This window comes from Sorghum bicolor, chromosome 2 (assembly GCF_000003195.3).
Source record: "Sorghum bicolor cultivar BTx623 chromosome 2, Sorghum_bicolor_NCBIv3, whole genome shotgun sequence".
NCBI lineage: Eukaryota > Viridiplantae > Streptophyta > Magnoliopsida > Poales > Poaceae > Sorghum > Sorghum bicolor.
Window position 1 is genome coordinate 59767669 of NC_012871.2, and position 20121 is coordinate 59787789.

The window sequence follows — 20121 nt, forward strand, 5'->3', positions numbered from 1 at the left end:
CCTTCCGAAGTTATAAAAAAAACTAGTATAGCTGGTATTTTATTGTTCCGTTGACAAGTAATAATTGCGCTATAATAACACACCGCACAAATTTTAGGGCCCGACGGATGATATGTTTGAAGGTTCAAGCATAATGGAAAATCAGTTGGAGATTCAGTTTAAATGGAGCGGATATTGTGTATATCTATTGTGAAATTGAGAAATGTGAAAGGCGATATCCATGCTTGGGCGTGTTATGTCAAGTAGCGATCCACACCATAAAATGTTTGTTATGGTGCTATGAAATGTTTTGCAGCTCCACAATGATGTTTTGGAGGAGAAAACACTCTACCTTCATCAATATTCTGCTAATGGTAAAAAGTCGGGCACTTAAACGGGTTACACAGCCAATTAGATGGGATAAATGAGCGATTAGATAAAAACAGTCGGTTATTATATATATGTAGCATTTTAAAGAGCAAGTAGACAGACTACACGCTCGTGTATGCAACACCGACCTTTGCTATGCCTTTTGAGCCTTGGACTCGTGTTATACATGTCTGTCATCCGTGAAAGGCAAGAATGGTGGGAGTGAGGAACACCCGACTCGTGGACGAAAAATAGGATTGGGTGAGGGATGATGGACCGATGCTCGACCTAGGTCTTGGATTCTTGTTGTGGGACTACATTTGCCGTTGATGTAGACGAGAAAAGTGAGAGTGAAAAAAGAAAGAAGGTGGGTGAAAGTGTGAGGAACAACAAAACCAAAATTAGAATATACTTAGTATTATAAGTAAGTATATATATTCGCAGCTTGTCTTCCAAGCTTTGTGAAGTTTTTTTATTTATGTTTTGTCCTGTATTTCTCAAAGGGGTCATCATTTATCTACACTTTGTACCAATGACAGTAGCGTCATCGAAAGACAAAAGTTTTTCATACTTTTAACCGTAAAAAAGTTGATCACGCAGGAGCTTCTCTTGTGATTTAAATCTAATCTTTCCTTGTGCAAGCGTCATGTACCCATCTGGCCGTGGATTCAAGATTGGGCAATAGCCCAAAGTTGTACCAAATTATAAGTTTATATGGGCTAACTTTAAACGCTTTCTTTTGCTGGCACCCGCTTTGGATGGGATGGGCCATTGTTCCTATGGGGCTATCCTCTCACACTCTATAGGTATGATTCACGTGAAATCCCTCAACTGTCATGAAAGGTGAATAAAAAAACTGTCATGAAAGGTGAAAGTCCCATTTATCTCTTCCCCAGCTTTCGCCCGCCGAAACAAAAAGAAGTTTCACTTTGGTGAAAGTCCCATTTATTTCTCTCTCTCTCTTATTCACGTGAAATCCCTCAACTGTCATGAAAGGTGAAACCCCCAAGAATTCCTGGTAGGGAAATAAAAGAAGTTTCACTTTGGTACTCCCTCCATCCTAAATTGTAAGTCATTTCAAGAATTTTAGAGAGTCAAACTTTTCTAAATTTAACCAAATTTATATTATAAAATAATAATAATTATGGTACTAACTAGTATCATTAGATTCTTTCTTAATTATATTTTCATACTATACTCACTTTACGTTACAAATCTTAGTATTTTTCTCTATAATTTTGGTCAAACGTGAAAATGTTTTGACTCTCCAAGATTCTTGGAATGACTTACAATTTAGGATGGAGGGGCTACTAGTTTTGAATTTTTCATTCTTTTCTTCCACGCCACTTTGAAAATTTTATCAGGGCATCTCCAACCTAGGCCTTGTTTAGTTCACCCTGAAATCCAAAAACTTTTCAAGATTCTCTGTCACATCGAATCTTACGACATATGCATGGAGTATTAAATATAGATGAAAATAAAAATTAATTGCATAGTTTGTCTGTAAATCACGAGATGAATTTTTTGAGCCTAGTTAGGCCATAATTGGACAATGTTTGTCAAATAAAAACAAAAATACTATAGTTTTTTAGTAATACGAAAATGCTACAGTGCCGAAATCAAAAAAATTCGGAACTAAACAAGGCCCTATAGTACACCTCCAGTAGAACTCTAGCCAATCATTTTTTTCGTCTCCCTCTCCGCTCAGTTGCCACGGTCTTTTGTCTCTTGGCCGGTGGGCAGAACTGCAGAAGCGCGCCGCCAGCACATCAGCGCGGCGGTCAGCACGGGCACTCGAGTGAGTGCGGCAACACGAGGACCGGCGCGGGTGGCAACCGCGGTGGCGCGGGCGGCTGGGCTGGCACGGGCGCTCTAGCGGAGAAGCGCAGGGAGCCAGGGAGGTGGCAGGGCGCGCACAACAGCGACGTGGCGAGCGGCACGGCGAGGCAGGTGGCGACGATCCTCTTCTGTCATCTCTCTCCGCGAGATCCGAAACCACAGCGCTGCGCAGCCAACGAGAGGAAGGCAGCGAGGCGCGGCCATCAGCGTAGCGAGGCCCAGCGAGCACACGCGATGGCGGCGCAGGCGTGGACGGTGGGTGGTGCGGGCATGCGCGCGGCAGCGACAAGTGGTAGTTTTTTTTGCAATTTGGCCCTTTTTCAAAATAATTTTTACAATTGGACCCCTCGTGAAACAATTTCTAAAAATAGACCGTTTTTAGGCGTTCTCATACAGTACGCCGTGGTATGTGGCTCGGCGTCGTATGAGGCAACGCCGAGGTGGTGCCACGTCATCGACGACCATGGTCGTCGAAAACACGTGGCCGGATCACGGCGTGAAATGACATAGCGCCGAGCCACATACCTCGGCGTTAAATGACCTAGCGCCGAGGTCTGCGGTTGGACACAGCGAGGCCCAATTCGCACGGCGGCCCACATACCTCGGCGTTTTGCCCTTTATCGCCTAGCCTCATAGCTCGGCGTCACACGACTCGACGCCGAGCTCTGGCCAACCAGCCCGAGCCAAGGCCCCTTCTTCTTCCTCTCTTCATTCTGCCTTTGTGCCCATCCCCTTTTTTCTCTTCCTCTCTCTTCCCACGAACCCTAAATCCTAAAACCAAGCATAGAGGTGTCGGATCGAGGCTTATAACGGTTTCCTAAGGTACTACTCCTTCCCCTCTTCCATTTTATCCATTGGGATCTTGTTTTTAGTGGTGGTTTTTTATGGAATATGTCATTAATGGTTTGGTTCATGTCATTTGTGAAATGTCTTTTATCCAATGAGTATTTGACTCAAATGCGTGTTTACTATGGTATAGTATGTACGATTAATGTCCTCATTTAGTGTTGTATGTTGTGGATTATGGTTTAGGGTTTGCTACTCTTTAGGGTTTTGCTACTCTTTAGTGCATTGGGCCACTTTGTTAACTTTTTAGTAAGTACGGTTCATGTCCTCTCTTAGTGTTGTATGTCTTGGTGCTATTAGATGTGGCATTAGTTATAGTAACACTTGTTTATGTAGATGATGAACCTGTATCGAGTAGAGTATTGGAAAAAACGCGGTCGACCGAGGGAGCTATATGCGGACGCCTCTTGTGTGGATGCCCCGGTACCTCCGGACCTCCCGGTTCCAAATTGTGATTGTCAAAAGCCAGCAGAAGTGATGCAATCTAGGCATCCTGACACCGCTGCACGGTGTTTCTACACATGTGGCCAATTCAATGTAAGTTTATGAAATTGTGTTTGAATTTTCAAAATGTAGGTTATGGTTGCACCAACGCTTTGCATGATTTATTTGTTTGTTTTTCTAGGACCATGAGAAGTGCTTCTTCTTCCAGTGGATCGACGGCCCCGACAAGTTTGACCCACGGTTCTTGCTTTTTGCGGGTATTTGCCACGGGAAGTTTCCACATGATCGCTTCAAACGTTGGGTGCCGCCACCACCAAACCCCCCACCAATGACTTCTGAGGAGAAGGAAGTAGCTACGGCAAGACGCCTTGATGACCCTCCTAAGTGCTTTTGTGGTGACAGAGCTATGGTAGAGCAGACGCGAGGTCTTGAGTTTGTGTGTCCCAACAAGCATCCACTAAGTCACTTTTCCTAGTATACCACTTTTGGTTTCTTACAAGTAATTTATATAGTTTGCTCGAAGTCCATTGATTTTCAATTGTGGCAGGATTATTCTATGGAAAAGTGTCGTTTTAGAGAGTGGCTATATGGTCCGAAGTCTCATTGGCCGGAGGAAAAGAAGAAAAAGAATGACAGGATTATTACCGCAGCGCCTCCGGTTAAATGCAAGTGTGGTGTTGAGGCTAGCTACGGCTTAGTTCCTTCCGAACTAGGAGTCAGATATTTTTGTGGTCATATGGTAGACTACGATGTGGTGAGCTCCTGTTTTTTCGATAGTGCTAGAACAACAATATGTGTTCTTACTAATTATCATCTCTTATTCAACATTAGAGCACTAGGAAATGTGACTGGGAGTATTGGCATGGGAAAAGAGACTTCTACCAAACCTGCGAGCAAAAGAAAGCACTAGGCATTAAGCTTCGATGTGGGAACCAACTGTTGGACAACTATGTGAAGTACTACAAAGAAGACGCACGTCGTGAAGCAAGAGAGGGCCGTCACAACAGCCCTGCAAAAGTAATGTGGGAGAAATGGAGGCTTGAAGGTATCGAGCAAAAAGAAGAGGAGAACTCTTGGAGAGCTGTACTTCAAGCGTATGACGAAATGAAGGGTTTAGAGAAAAGATTGTGTGCTAGTAAGTAATAATAATTTTAATATCTGTTTCATGTCTTTTGTTTTTCTAACAATTGCTACTTCATTGTTAAAGAGATTGGATGCACCGGAGATTGGGCCGCTGATGTCGCTCGTTCAAGTTATTTGGAGAAGATAGCTATGGACAAGATGAAGGAGGATGAAGTCAAAGAGGCAGACGACAACATGGATGAGGAGGACAACTCAAGATTGGACGCTCTCGCCGAACTTGTGCTTGAGCATGATGCTTCTAAGATGGCTCAACAAGAGCATAATGTACATGTGCACAATGCAGGCGAAACCAGCCGCGCTACGGACTTTGTGTTGCAGGTGGAGGAGGATGAGGAGGAGGAATGGTATACACAAGCCGTGGATGAGGCGGAGGCTGCTTACTATAGCCAAAAGAATTTGGTGGTAGAGCAGGAGGAGGACGATGAATGGTTAACACAAGCCGTGGATGAAATTGAGGCTGCTTACTACAGGCAAAAGGCGAAAAAGGCAAAAGGAGTGGTGGTGGAGGCTTGTGAGTCCGACGACGACGATTTGCTACCTGGCTACGTTTCTGGTTAGAGGTCCATAATATTTGAGGATGTAATGGATTCTTTATGTGCTAGTCCGAACTAGTGGTACATGTCTATGTATGTTGAGGACTTTTGTGCGACGCCATGGATTGCTTCTCCCATTAGTGGTATATGTCCTTGTGACTTCGCCAACTCCTTCCCCATTAGGTAGGATTTTTATAGCCGAAGCCTTTATTTGTTGAGGGGAAACGAGTCCAATTTGAAGTTATTAAATAAGTTAATTTATAAAGAAAAATTTAATAGTTTGGTCTCCAAACAAATGAAAAAATAAAACCTAATTAAACAATCTGTATATATTATAATTTGTAAATACTTAAGTAAAAATTTACTTATGTAAAGCGAAGTTAAAAAAAGTATATATTATAATTTGTAAATACCTAATTAAACCTAATTAAGTATATATTATAATTTGTAAATACCTAATTAAATCCTTAAGTAAAATTTACTAAATAGTAGTAACTAAAAACGAGTCCAATTTCCATATGTTAGAAAAGGTAACTAAAAAATTAATGTAAAGCGAAGTTAAAAAATGTCATCAGGCTCGGCGTGATATGGCTGCACGCCGAGGTTGGCAACCTCGGCGTGGCCACCACCGCGCACCCAGGGAGGTCCAGGTCTGGCCCCTACCTCGGCGTCAAATGAATAAACGCCGAGGTCTCATGCTCGGCGTGGCCTAGATGCACGCCGAGGTTGGCTACCTCGGCGTGTCGAGCACATCCAACTCAGAGAGGGCCAGGTTTAGCCCCCTACCTCGGCGTCAAATGAATAAACGCCGAGGTCTTGGCTCAGCATTTTATTTATTTTCGCCAAATATTTTAGCCATTGACAAAGTAATACAAATTGTTAATAGAAAACCATAGTCACATAGTAATACAAATTATATACGCACATACGTAAATAAATAATCGACACATATTCCATACATGAGCGCACAAGTTCAATCATAGTCCATACTTGATTGGATATTAGAGTAGCTCATACATAACATAGTCATTCACACATAGTCCATACATGAGTTAATTACACATTGTTAATTGGCGTTCACACATAGAGTTTGTACATAGTTCATTTGACATTGTCGAGCCATCCACAAAGTCGTTCAAGACAAAAGAAGCCGCTCATCCATATTGTAACCTGTGAACAAGATGTAGGGGGCACCTTAGGAACACATACATGGGACAACGAAGGAACATGTAGGATGAAAGATTTAAGTTTTTACCCTAACGTGGACGCCGACCACCACGCCTTTCCCTTGGCAGCGCATGGGAACCGGGAGTGTACCTCTCGACAGGTCGGGTCGCCCTTTGTGGACGTCTAGAGGTAGAGGCACCCTGCGTACCTTGTGGAGCATCACCCAGCTGTGACATGCCAATCTCTTCTTGGTCATCAACCCCATAACCCTCGCCTTCTCCTTGTCCTTGTTCCTCTTCAACTTCTATAGAAGCCCCAGCTCCATGCGTGGTAGACGGGCCAACTCCTTCAGAGCCGCCTGCTCCACCAAACTGTTGGGGCTCCACTACGCCGGTGGGTTGTCGACAACCAAGGCGGGCGGCTACCTTGCGCAGGCGATGCATTGCACGCTGCATGGAATACATATTATAATTGGGTAACAAATATATACGGGCGAACAAATATATACGAGCTCGATGTTGGATTACCTGTAGGGCTGCTCGTAATTCGTTAGCTTCATCTGGAGCACCTGGAGGGATCATCAATGCCCTTCCTTGTTCAGCGACTGTCCTCATGATTTCGGTACCCTGCTCACAAATACTATGAGTACAAATCATTTGACAATAGACAACTGTCAACAAAATACAAATACATTAGGACTAACCGCTCTAGACAGCACAGGAGCAATCTCAACTTGTCGGCCTGTCCTGGTGGCTTCATCGTAGGGGTTGTCGCCCTCATCTTCACTAGCAATGTCAGCGATGTCTTGCTTCGTCCATGCAGGCCTCAAGCACAACCTTGTCCTTGGCCCTAGCCACGCGAGGTACTCATTGAACGCATTGTCGCGGTGCACGGCATGAATTCTCATGTTATTCTGCTCATAACGTAGCCACTCATCAATGTATCTCTGGTGTTCGGCCTGCCAGTTCGTAATCTTCTTCTGTCGCTGACGATTCAACCTGTCAAATCGGGAAATGGTTAGTACAAGGACCATTAGAATTAACGAAATGGAAGAGTCAACTTTGAGAATTTAAGCGAGGTACCTATGTAGCTGCCAACTCGTGGAGAAGTCCTCCGGTGGACAAGGTTGGAGCCTACCAAATTGCCGGGCGACACGGTGCGGGAGGTGGTACTCGACCGCGTAGAAACATATGAGGGGGCACCTCATAGTCCACAAATCCTCATCCGCCCTGCACACTGTGCTAAGTGCCAAGCCTAGGATCCTTTCCCTCCTGTACGGTCTCCACTCAACCTGAAAACAACGACTGTGTTGAGTACTATGTCCATATAGATTGCTACAATTCAAATAAATTGTTGGTAGACTTACGTGTTGTGGTTGAAGGGTGTCCATCTCATTGGTGTAGCTAATGTAAGCGTGACGGGAGACGTGGTACACACCGCTCGTACGCTCGTAGAGGTTAGCCACCGTAGGAGCAACGATTGTGTCCCCTTCCGGGAACCAAGCAGGTGGCTGTTGCATCCTATGTGGTCTTCCAACAGGAAGCCTCTCCCACATCCAAATCTGCATTCAAAAGGAAGAAGAACTGAGTATCATAGGTCTATCATGAAATTAATGCCTTGCAAGTGAAAGGAAATACTCAAATTATGTACCTGTAGAAGTGTCATGCATCCAGACATAGTAGAATGTGTACCTCCAGCCCTCTGACAAGCCTCGCACAGCTGGCGGTACAAGAAAGCCAAGATGGCTAAGCCCCAGCTTCTATTCCCAGCGTCATCCCAATTTTGCAAGCACGGGATGTACATCCAGGAAGCCGTGTCTCCAATGCCATCCGGGAAGAGAACCGTATCGAACATGTGAAGAACATATGCTCTGCAGTAGTAGTTCACTGTGGCTTCATCAGCGTCTGGTGGACACTGATGCCACTGCTCTCGAAGCCACCTAAGTGGTACCCCGCTGCTCCTTCTCTTCTTCCCTGCCTCAAGCTCTGGTAGTGCACGTCCCAAGAAGTTATGCACTCGGTTCTCCCACCCTTCGGACTCAGTGTCTCCGGTCACTGGAAAACCTCTGATTCTCACTCCAAGGATCATGGCTGTGTCCTCTAGAGTGACGGTCATCTCTCCACAAGGAAGGTGGAAGGTGTGTGTCTCAGGACGCCACCTATCGATCAAAGCTGTCAACGTCGCTGGGTTGAAAGGTGGAGTACCGCGACGGCACACACGAGCGACTGCAGCAAGGTTGGCCCTCTTCAATAGGGGCGTGTACCTCTCGTCGTACACCATGCTTGTAGCAGCCTCGTGGGTCATGGGTCTCAAACAGTGGAGCACCTGCAATGAAAACAACAAAGAGAAACAAACGAAAGTTATTCAAAAGAAAAATGGATGAAAACAAGTAATAAGTAATACAAGTAATACAAGTGGTAAAAGAAGGGTACCTCTCCATCCTCGATCCTCCGAGCTCGATGTTTCTCATCGGACCTCGGGTCAAGCAGGGTTCGATCCATACTGTAACATTAGTGAGAACAAAAAGTTAGTATGAAAGTAACATTACATAAATAAGACATATTATGTAAATTAAAAAAAGAAAACCTAAACAATTGTATAACACATGTAAAAGTAGTGAAATTTTAACAATTGTGGAAATTATAACACATGTAAAAACTACGTAAAAGTACCTCCTCTCTTATCAATTGTGGACATTTCCTTCTATTATGACCCGGCTTGTGGCACTTAGAGCAACGAGATTTTTGGGTGTCTTCTACAAAATGAGTGCCAACCTTGCTACTAGTGGACCGACCTTTGGTAGCTCGGTCCATGTCCATCTTAAACCGCTTCCGCCTCCTCGGGCCTCTACTCTTCCATAGTAACCCTAAATCAGCCACGTACTTGGGTCCATCATAAGTGGGCCATTGGCTCTCGTCTAGAAATGGCTCAAATTGAGGGTGCCATGTACTTCTTAGATTTGTCAATGAGAACTCCACGGCCATACGGGGAGGAATCTCAGCGTCGACACGCCTAAGACGACAAGCTGTGATCATATGAGAGCAAGGCCTGTGGTATATTCTTGGTTTCCCACAGGTGCATCTATTTTCATTGATTATGACCTTATGTTTTCGAGCGCCTCGATCCTCTCCACCAATGTTGGTTCCTCCTCCCTCAAGAATCTCATAGCCATGTCTTATTGGATCAAAACATGAACCCTTCTGTCGCTTTGATTTTCTCTTAGAGAAAGCTAGTTGCTCGGTGGCTAGAAGTGGTCAAGTTTTCCCTTGCAACCATAGGGATCTAGCATGTTTCTTCCGCGCAACGAACCAAGAGTTGAGCTTGTAGAAAGTGAATGAGGCAATAGCGGTAACAGGCAGCCCACGACAACCTCTAAGAAGACTATTAAACATCTCTGCCATGTTACTTGTCATGAAACCCCATCTCCAACCACATGTGTCGTATGCTAAGGTCCATTTCTCCTTTGAAGGCATCAAGTCACTCAAAAACTGTCTACCATCATCATTTGTAGCTAACTTAAGAGCTTCTAGCTTCTCATTGAATAGCTTAACCTCTTGCTGCCTACAAACCTCCTCGAATAACTTGAAGTTGTCTTTTGTGTGGTCACGTCGTATAAGATTCTGAGCAAGGTGTCTTGTGCACCAACGATGATGTATTTGCCCATAACCAGGGATCACCTCCTCTACAGCATTCAGAATCCCAGCATGTCTGTCGGATATCACACAAACATCACGTCCAGGGCCGATTACAACTTGTCTAACGAGTCTAAGGAACCAGCACCAACTATCGGTGTCCTCCTTCCGAACAATGGCAAAGGCTAACGGCACAAGCTGGTCTTCGGCATCTGTCCCAATACATATAAGCATTGTGCCCTCGAACTTCCCTGTAAGAAATGTGCCATCAATTGATACAACGGGCCTACAATGCTTGAATGCTTCAATGCTCTGACCGAAAACCCAGAAAGCCCTACCAAACACCTCCCGGCCGTTCCTTGATTCACCTTCCTTAGGCACGTACTCAAAGTGCGTCCCGGGATTTGCCGCTTTCATTGCGTTCAACATTACCGGTAGCCGCTCATACGCTTCTTCCCAATTACCAAATATTATTTCCAATGCACGCTGCTTTGCTCTCCATGCTTTTCCATACTTCACGTAGTAGTTGTATAGTTGGAAGATTGTCTCAACCAACGCGGACACCGTTATGGTTGGCATATGCTTCACAATAGGGCACAATTGCCTTGCAATGAACCTAGAGTTGAGCTGCAAATGAGTGTCTTCTGCGTCAGCACTAGCACAAGTATGTGGTTGATTAACTGAGGTAATCTTCCATTTGCCTGCCCTTGTTTTCCTAGCACATACTCTCCATTGACACAATTGTTCCTCACAAGCCACGGTGTACCTCTTCTCCTTATATGAATTGATCACCCGAAATGGACGGTGGTGGAGAATTGAGTACTCTTGCAACCATGATTTCAACTCATCCATTGTGGCAAACAATAAACCCTTGCGTATGATGGGACAAACACTAACATCAGGGATGCTGCTCTCATTTAGCCCACCATCAGCAAAAGCCCTATGAGCATGGCTAAGGTCCTCGAAATCACCAATTGAAGGCTCTCTATCAGGCAACACCCTCCTCAAAATCTCTATTTCCCTTTCAGTGAGACGACGAACGGGGCGATCGTCATCGGAGTCAACATCCGCCACATCCTCAAATATCTCATCATCTCCATCTACTTCGATATCTAATCGATTGGTGGCCCGAGCATCGCCAAATTCTTCTTCACCACTAAGATCATCCTCATCACTAAGGTCATCATCAATGGAATCATCACCACTAGCGTCATCTAAACCCTTTTCTGAGTCACCTATTACATATGAGTCATCATTGTCCTCATTGTCAGTGTTGCCCTGGACATCTCTATGCTCCATTGTATTGTCTTCAGCATATCTATCGTCGTCAGCCCATCCAACACCATGCTCGGGAAAACCTAGCCCTTCAGCACCACCATATTCATCATGCTCCTGTGATACTACCACTTGGCTATCACCATACCATGGTTGTGTGACAATTATTTCTTCTTCCAAAGAAGGACCGACATCTACGCGAGCGGGGGACGTTCGGCATTCTACTCTTACAGATGACTCCTTGCTAACAACTAAATCCAAAGAACGGACTTCAGAGGCCAAAACAACCGCCTTGTAATGACTCCATTCTAAGTCACTTGATATTGGCAACAAACGCTTGATACGTGGACCATTTGCCGACCCAACATCTATCACACCTTGAATCTGAACAAAATCCACATCATTCCAACCTAACTTTATTTTCACTTCCTCTAACAATAGGGTCAATGTGGGCGATTCACCAAAAATCAACAATTGCTCACTCATTTTCTCAAATTTGACACTATCATCTCTTGTCCTAACAACACGGCCTCCATGATGCAACCTCACTAATTTATCCATCTACAACCATCACACATCGAAATATTGTCATATATATATATATATATCACCACATAAATATATACATTAAAAACAAATATCAAAAAGTAAGAAACCCTAACACTACGCTATAAGCCATACCAATTAAGATTTCAACGTAACAATATACTAATTAATGTTCTCCACAACACCAAAACATGTACATTTCAATCAAACTCATACAAGAAGGAGGAATGACCAAATGAACAAAAACCACCTTCATCCTAGGGTTTCCAACGAAAACAAGCAATGCAGAAATACAATGGAAGAGGGGAAGGAGTATTACCTCGTGAGCAAGTTGGAGGGGCTGATTTGGGCCCCTAGCCACTCCCTAGTGGCTAGGGTTTGAAGGGGCGGCGGGGTAAGGAGAGAGAGAGGCGCTGGAAGAGGGAAAGACTGAGGAGGAAGAAGGCCGCGCGCGGTCTGTATAGCCCAGACCTCGGCGTCACACGACTCAACGCCGAGGTCTGGGGCTCGGCGTTAAAGGGCAGCGCGCCGAGCTTTGGGCCGCCAGGCCAAAATGGGCCGTCCAGCCCCGCTCCCCAGGACCTCGGCGTGGCACCATAGAACGCCGAGGTTAGCGGCTTGGCGTCACCTCATTTGACGCCGAGGTCCTAGCCACTGTATCCGACGACCATGGTCGTCGATGACGTGTCACTACCTAGACGTGAAATGATAAAACGCCGACATACGGACCCTGGGCGCGCTGTTACATGACGCCGAAAAACGGTCTATTTTCAAAAATTGTTTCGCCAAGGATCTTTTTGTAAAAAATGTTTCGAAAAATGACCAAAATACAAAAATTTCACGCGACAAGTGCGCCCACCACGCATGCAGGCGCGGGCGTGTACGCAGATAGAGAGAGCGAATGGTGGCGCGAGCTCCTGGCCGTGGAGGTGCGGACATCGCGGCAGCCGGCGAGCTTGCTGTGCGGCGAGTTGCGTCGTCTGCGGAGGGGCATGGCTGGGGGCCTGGGAATGCACGGGACGGGACGCGGCCGGGGCCCCGGCGGGCATCTGTGGCTGCTGCACGCCATGGCACGACGCATATGGCGAGCTCTGCTATGCTCGAGTGCGGACTACGGTCCCACCGTGGAAAAGCGTTGCTGGATGGTGTGAGGACTACAGGCCTGGTCCTACCGTCAAAACGACGCAAAAAATCGGCGGTTTCTTGTTGGTTGCAACCCGAGCCAATGTCGTTGCCACATCAGACCGCGACGCCTCCGGCAGACCTGGAGCGGCCAGCCAGTGAACCAGCCAACGACGACTCGATACCGGCCCGCCGCCATATTTGGCCCACCTGTCAGAGATTGACGAGCGCTAGATTTCGGACCGGTCAGGGTCAGCACGCGCGTGGTCCACAACTATAGGAGCCATACAGCCCAACAGCTGATGGGGCTCTGCGGAGTGCCATGCGCCGCGGCAGCCCTTTTCTCGAATTGGCAGTTGGCACCACGGGGTGGAGTGGCGATAATCGTCGTCGTCGCTGACAAATCACGCGCGCCGTTCCCAGCCGCAACATCTGCTAACGAAACGTAACGCGGTCTGGCCGTCACGTCACATCGTTCCACGGCCGGGCCTGTGCTGTGTGTGACTGTGCGGAGCCGGCTGGGCGCGAACGAAAGCAAAAGTCTCACGGTACCACCGATGCGCTCTCGGCAAACCGGCGGCGGTGGATGCAATGCAGAAGCAGACGAACCAACCCTAGCCTGTTGTTTCCGATCTCGAATTCTCCACAGGACCATAGAAACACCACACGCACACAACCCGCAAGCCAAATCGACGATGAGCTAGCTCACGCGGCCGTTGCCGTTCGTGGTGTGGTGGCCGATGCGGACGGGACGAAAACCGCCGGCATAAAATTTGGCGATCGCGCGATCAAGATCATTCGAACCAGTGGACCACGGTACTATACCAGAGGCTCTCTCCTGTGTCGTCCTGCCTCCTTCCGCCCCGCCGCCCCTTATCTCCTACCCGAGGCGCCGCGCCGGAGCCGGAGCCGGAGCCCGTCCGTGCGATGCAGACGACGCCGGCGACCAGCTGCGGGGCCCACGGGGCAGCCTTCACCCCATGCCCCCGCTGCTCCACACCTCATGGAAGCCTCCGGAAGCCTTTCACAGCTGGCTCTTCTCGGCGGACGCCAGGGCACCACCGGCTCCTCTCTCCCATGGCTTCCACCGTCGACTCACCCGGGAGCTCCAGCTCCTCCGACTTCGCCAAGCGCATGGAGCGCGCGTGGCTAATCTTCCAGGTTCTCCCACACCCCCTCATCGCTATGCTCTCCGTGATGCTATAAGACATTTATTTATGTACAACCATCCATTACTGCAACGATGTAGTTTTTAATTAAAAAAAACTAAACTAACAAAGACCAATAAACCTTGAAAACAAAAGAGATAACTTTTTTGAATGTTTATAAGAGTTTTGCACATGACCGTCCATTATTGCAACAATGTGGTTTTTAATGAAAAAACTAAACTAGCAAAAAATAATAAAACATTAAAACAAAAGATATATTCCCTATGTTTCTAAATTAATCAATTCCTAGAATTCGTATCAGCCAAACTTTTTAAATTTAACTAATAACTTTATGACAAAAATATCATTATTTATGACATAAAATGAGTATATTACAAAAATATCTTCTATGGCATATCTGATAATACTCCCTCCATCCCGTTTTACTCAGCGTGAGAGCCCGAATTACAAATACCAAGAAGTACAAGGGGGTATGCGAAGCGTATTAAGTACATACTACATCGTGAATGGGTACTAGGCCTGGAGAGCATCGTGGGTTAATGGATCTTATTTTAGTTGGTTCGGGAGTGGGGGATGAAAACGGATCGGATACGGACAGATATCATCGATATCATATTTGTTTTCGTATTTCTGATTGAATTCAGATTCGAATACGGATAATGTCAACAATATCGGATAAGATACGATTAGATGTCGACATCATAAATATACGATTTAAGTACTCGGATACGGATACGCTATCGGATGTTGAACACTCGAACTCGGACACGTACTGATCTGAATCCCTTTAAACGAATTCGGTCTCGAATACGGTCGAAAAATATCCGTACCGTTTTCATCCCCGATTGGGGATGGGTTTCTTCCGATTTAGTGGGGATGAGTTTCTCTCTATTTTAATCTTTTATATACGGAGAGACTTTTTACCATCCATGTTTTCTTAGGCCTTGTTTAGTTTGAGAAAAATTTTGGATTTCGCTACCGTAGCACTTTTGTTTGTTTGTGGCAAATATTATCCAATCATAGACTAACTAGGATCAAAAGATTCGTCTCGCGATTTACAGGTAAACTGTGTAATTAGTTTTTGTTTTCATCTATATTTAATGCTTCATGCATGTGCCGCAAGATTCGATGTGACGGGGAATCTTGAAAAATTTTGGGAACTAAACAAGGCCTAAGGTGTTGACATCTTTATGGGGCAATTGGGGAATGGGCCCGTTGACATCTCTATTGTCATCCACAGGTGTTGACGACACTGTTTAGACAACGCAACTAGTTTGCTGGTCGCTATGAGTACTCCATCCATCTCACAAAGAATGTCATTTTTACATTCCAACAAGTTATTTTTTCTTTAACCAATTATGTAAAAAATAATATTTATATTTATAATGCACAGTGTCACTAGCAAATATACCCGCGTGTTGCAATAGAATATACATCCTGTTACATACGTGATCACATGAATAACTTATGGCTTGAAGATTTATATAATTATCATGGCATCTATTCTAATATATATTTAGAATTGGACTTTAGATCACTACGACTCGAAGATTTATGTAATCGTCACGTCATTGTTTCTATATGTATTGGAATTAAACTTTGTATCATCGTTGGGCGCACATGGTTCTAGCTCATATAAGCATGAGTCATGAGTTTAGGTCACAAATATAGAGGCACGAGGGTATTATGTGGCTTAAAAATAAAAACGACAACCGGACCCCTTCACTCTTTAATGTTATACTCCCTACATTTCAAATTATAAGATATTCCAAGAATCTTGAAAGTCAAAACATTTTAAGTTTGATCAAAGTTATAGAAAAATTTACAAAGATTTATAATATCAAATAAGTATACTATAAAAATATAATTAATAAAGAATCTAATAATACTTAGTTAATATAATAAATATTATTATTTTATTATAGAAATTTGGTTAAATTTGAAATTCTTTGACTCTCTATTTTTTAAAAAAAATATCTGGTAATTTGGGATGGAGGGAGTAGCAAATATACTCATATGTTGCATCGTTCTTTACCGTCATAACAAATATGCTCATATGTTGCATCGGAAGGTAAAACTTATTACGTGGTTACCTAAAGTCCTAAACGACTTGTGGTTCACCTTATTTCATTTTAAGTCGATGTCATCCACTCCGATTCATTTCTGGAATGGAACTTAATATCGTGTGCGGTCGCGTGCTGATCTAACTTGCATGGACATGTTTTGGCTCAGGATTATTATAGTCTACGGACACTCTTTTACGGTATTATTTTTCGGTCGAGCTAACCATAAGGCCTTAACCACTGGTATAATCATTTATAAATAGAGAAAAGATTTGAAGGTACTAGCAACTGATAAATAGAAAAAAAGTTTTGTAAAATAAATCATCTAAGCTCAAGTAGTGTGGTGGTAAGCAAAAGCAATTAATTCGTGAACCATGTTGGCAGGTGGTAAGGTCTTGTTTAGTTTCTAAATTTTTTTATTTGAAATACCGTAACATTTTTATTTTTGTTTGATAATTATTGTTCAATCATGTATTAATTAGGTTTAAAAGATTCATTTTACGATTTATATGTAAACTATGCAAATAGTTTTTATTTTTATTTATATTTAATGCTACATGTATATGCAGTAAGATTTAGAATTTTGAAAAAGTTTTGGTTTTTAGGCCTTGTTTGGTTCCCAAAATAATTCAGATTTCGCTACTGTAGCACTTTCGTTTTTATTTGACAAATATTGTTCAATTATGAACTAACTAGAATTAAAAGATTCATCTCGCGATTTACAGACAAACTGTGTAATTAGTTTTTGTTTTCGTTTATATTTAATGCTTCATGCATGTGCCGCAAGATTCAATATGACGGAAAATCTTAAAAACTTTTTGAATTTCGGGATGAACTAAACAACGCCTTAGGTGAACTATAAAGAAGGCCTAAGCTTCGATTCTTGAAGCTGCTTTTTTTCTCTGGCTGCTGATGTTTTTTTTTCCTGGGCTTCGGACCTCACGTTAAGGCCTTGTTTACTTCCAAAACATTTTGCAAAATAAAAATAATAGCACTTTCGTTTGTATTTGACAAATATTGTTTAATTATGGACTAACTAGACTCAAAAGATTTGTCTCACCAATTCCGACCAAACTGTGCAATTAGTTTTTATTTTCATCTATATTTAATACTTCATGCATACGTCTAAAGACTCGATGTGACGGAGAATCTGAAAAATTTTGCAAAATTTTTGGGAACTAAACAACGATTTTTTCCCCTGTGCCTTTGGGCTTCGGAGTTCGGACTGCTCGGCAGGAATCTGACGTGTGCTAGGCTGCTAGCGCGTGGTCCAAGAGGCCCACGGTACCAGAGCCTCTCCTGCTGTCCTGCCTCCTTGCGCGCCGCTCCTCTCCGACAAGAGCCGGAGCCCCTCCGTGCGATGCAAACGCCGGCGACCATCTGCGGGGCCCGCGGGGCAGCCTTCACCCCATGCCCCCGCCGCCCCACCCCTCCTAGAAGCTTTCGGAACCCTTTCACTGGCCCTTCTCGGTGGACGCCAAGGCACCGGCTCCTCGCTCCCATGGCCTCCACCGTCGACTCACCCGGGAGCTCCTCCGACTTCGCCAAGCGCATAGACCGCGCCTGGCTAATCTCCCAGGTCCCCCCCTAATCGCTCTGCTTCCGGGATGTTTGTTTGTTTGTTCGATTGTCCCGGCATGCGATGTTTTAAGTTGTTGTCGTTTTAGGAATACTCCGTAGTTGTGGGTGTAGACGCGTGGCTAGGTTGTTCTCCTTTGTGTGAGGTCTGAGGTGTATGCTTTCAACAGTGAACACCGTATCAGGGTTTGGGGCTTCGGACTTGTATTTCAAAGGGATTTCTGTGGTGGATTCGCGCGATGATTAAATGAATTCAATATCCCATCGGGAAAATTTTAGCTAGATATATCTACAGGAGACAGACAAAATGATGTTGCCATGACGGTTCAATGTTCAAGCATCCATGCCAGATTGCCAGTGCTTCAGGTAGAAGATACCAGAAATAGTATATGTAGATGTTGAACTCGTAATCCAAGTGACTGTTGGTTCAAAAGGCCCCATAGCATTTTGAGTGCATACATTCAGACATAAATCTAGTTACAAATAAGTGACATTCTGAGGTTGTCCAAAATCAACAATCACAAACTTTGACTGCTAATTTTTACAACTCAGTACTTAAAAAAGTAGTGTGTAGCCAAAGTTTGGAACAGTTGAACTGAGACAATCCCAAAACACCACTTATTTGTGACTGGGGAGCTTAACTAGCTCTTCTGAGAAATTTGTGGAGAATCGCTTCAACTCCTTTCAGTATTTTGCTAGACACTGTTTGTGCTGAAATTGTGGTAAGCCACAACTCATGGTGAATAAATTATTCACCATACTTGCGGTAAGTTTGGGTTAGATGTATGGCGGCTGGGGCTAGAAGCTAAGAAAGTAGCAAATCACACATTTAATCATGACCCGTGAACCCAGCAATGGTCAACCTTGTGGTGTTTGCTTGTGTTCATTTGACAAACCATGGTAGGGAACCAAACACCCTCTTAAGCTTCCTTGAGAAGCCACATGTTGTCTGTTGGAGCTTAGCTAACTCTCTTGAGAAATTGGGGGCAAGGGACTTTAACTTATATTAAAATTAAGAGGACATGGAGTTTCCTTGTGATGCCCAGGACCCCACACCATTTGAGAGAGTTTAAGCTACTTGTTCATTTAAGCTATGTATACCCTCCTTTAAACAAGGCTCAGCTATTCTAGCTTTTATCAAATTTGTATGTTTTTTTATGTGAACTTTGAACTGTTGTGGTTCATTAGGATTTAGGAGTTGCTCAAAGGAGCTGTACAACTAATTTTCCCTTATGTGATAATTAGATTATTGATACTTTTATTGTTTTGCGGAGCATGGTGTGGTCTTCAACAAGAAAATACTCAGTCTAAGGCATATTTATATGCTAGGATTGCTTTTGTATTTTCCGATTAATTCAATTACTTGTGTGTACAAAATAAGGAGAAGTGTTCCAAAGATTTGGAAGAACTTGGTGTTGATTCTTTTCATGTATATGACGTAAACCTGATTTGGAGAACATGGATTGAAAATGGAAATGCTGCTTCTTCTAACTGGTTTCTTTTAGTTCTTGAAAGCTCTAGCTAATAAAAATATTTGTAATGTTAATTATATGATGCACATTGCTAAAAAGTTAAATTTGCATTACCTAGAAATCAAGTTTGTGGATGCTTTGCCTAATGGACTGCTAAATAAAGATCCCAGTTTCTTGTTATTCCATCATCTGAGGCTGGTCACTAGAGAAGAGAGTTAAATTCGATCAGGAGTGGGCAAACCTAATCTTTATTGTATCTACAGCAGTGCTTTTTATTAGTGTGCAGCTTTGTTCTGCAGTCTAACTCTATCATTCATGATCTGGTGGTATGCAGCAACCAAGACCAGTTTCTTGCTCTTCCTGTCAATCTGCTGGCCACGTGGAGTGCAAGTGGTGTGCAGGAACAGGCTTCTTTATCCTTGGCGACAACATGTTGTGTGAAGTACCCTCAAGGAATTCAAAATGTGTGATATGCTCTGGAAAGGTTGTATAAGTTGTTCCTTGCCGTAGTTTACAAATTTTGCGAATACATCTACATGAAGATGACTTAACGTGAACTAAGTATGCTGTGCAGCACTTTTGTGCTCCACGAACAAGTCCATTTGCATGAAGTAATCTATTGAACATTTACATAAGATATTCTTCTATCTCAGGGCTTCACAAGTTGTGCTGATTGCCAAGGGACTGGGTTTCGTGCCAAGTGGCTCGAAGAACCTCCTATTAACAAATGAGGAAAGGAAGTTAATCATACTGTAAACTTTTCCATTTCACAGTAAACTAGCTACTTTTATGGTCCTCTGTCCATATTCTCCATATGTAGCTATGGTAATTTATTTCCCTGTAACTGCATCAATTCCATGCCTATTGTGACATGTTCTTAATTATTCAACATACATTTTCTATAACATGAGTACCAAGAGGTATTTTTTGCTCTATCTCACAAA

The 20121-nt window shown here is 43.9% G+C and overlaps 1 protein-coding gene across 2 annotated transcripts; it reads left to right on the top strand.

Annotated features, from left to right (window-relative positions):
• LOC8060271 (protein disulfide-isomerase LQY1, chloroplastic) lies at positions 13529-20121 on the top strand. Of its 2 annotated transcripts, none has more exons than XM_021452117.1 (3): positions 13529-14056; positions 19512-19661; positions 19831-20121. In XM_021452117.1, the coding sequence occupies exons 1-3, from the start codon at positions 13823-13825 to the stop codon at positions 19906-19908; spliced, it is 462 nt and encodes a 153-aa protein (XP_021307792.1). In that variant the 5' UTR covers positions 13529-13822; the 3' UTR covers positions 19909-20121. The 2 variants fall into 2 exon arrangements, with proteins under 2 accessions (XP_021307792.1, XP_002460235.2); XM_002460190.2 differs by lacking the exon at positions 13529-14056 and adding an exon at positions 17345-17706.

Bases quoted from the DNA above. Each gene is read 5' to 3' on its own strand.
- LOC8060271 (XM_021452117.1), top strand. From the start codon at position 13,823: ATGCAGACGACGCCGGCGACCAGCTGCGGGGCCCACGGGGCAGCCTTC. The intron at 14,057-19,511 runs GTTCTCCCACAC...GGTGGTATGCAG, and splicing joins GCGCGTGGCTAATCTTCCAG to CAACCAAGACCAGTTTCTTG. The intron at 19,662-19,830 runs GTTGTATAAGTT...CTTCTATCTCAG, and splicing joins GTGTGATATGCTCTGGAAAG to GGCTTCACAAGTTGTGCTGA.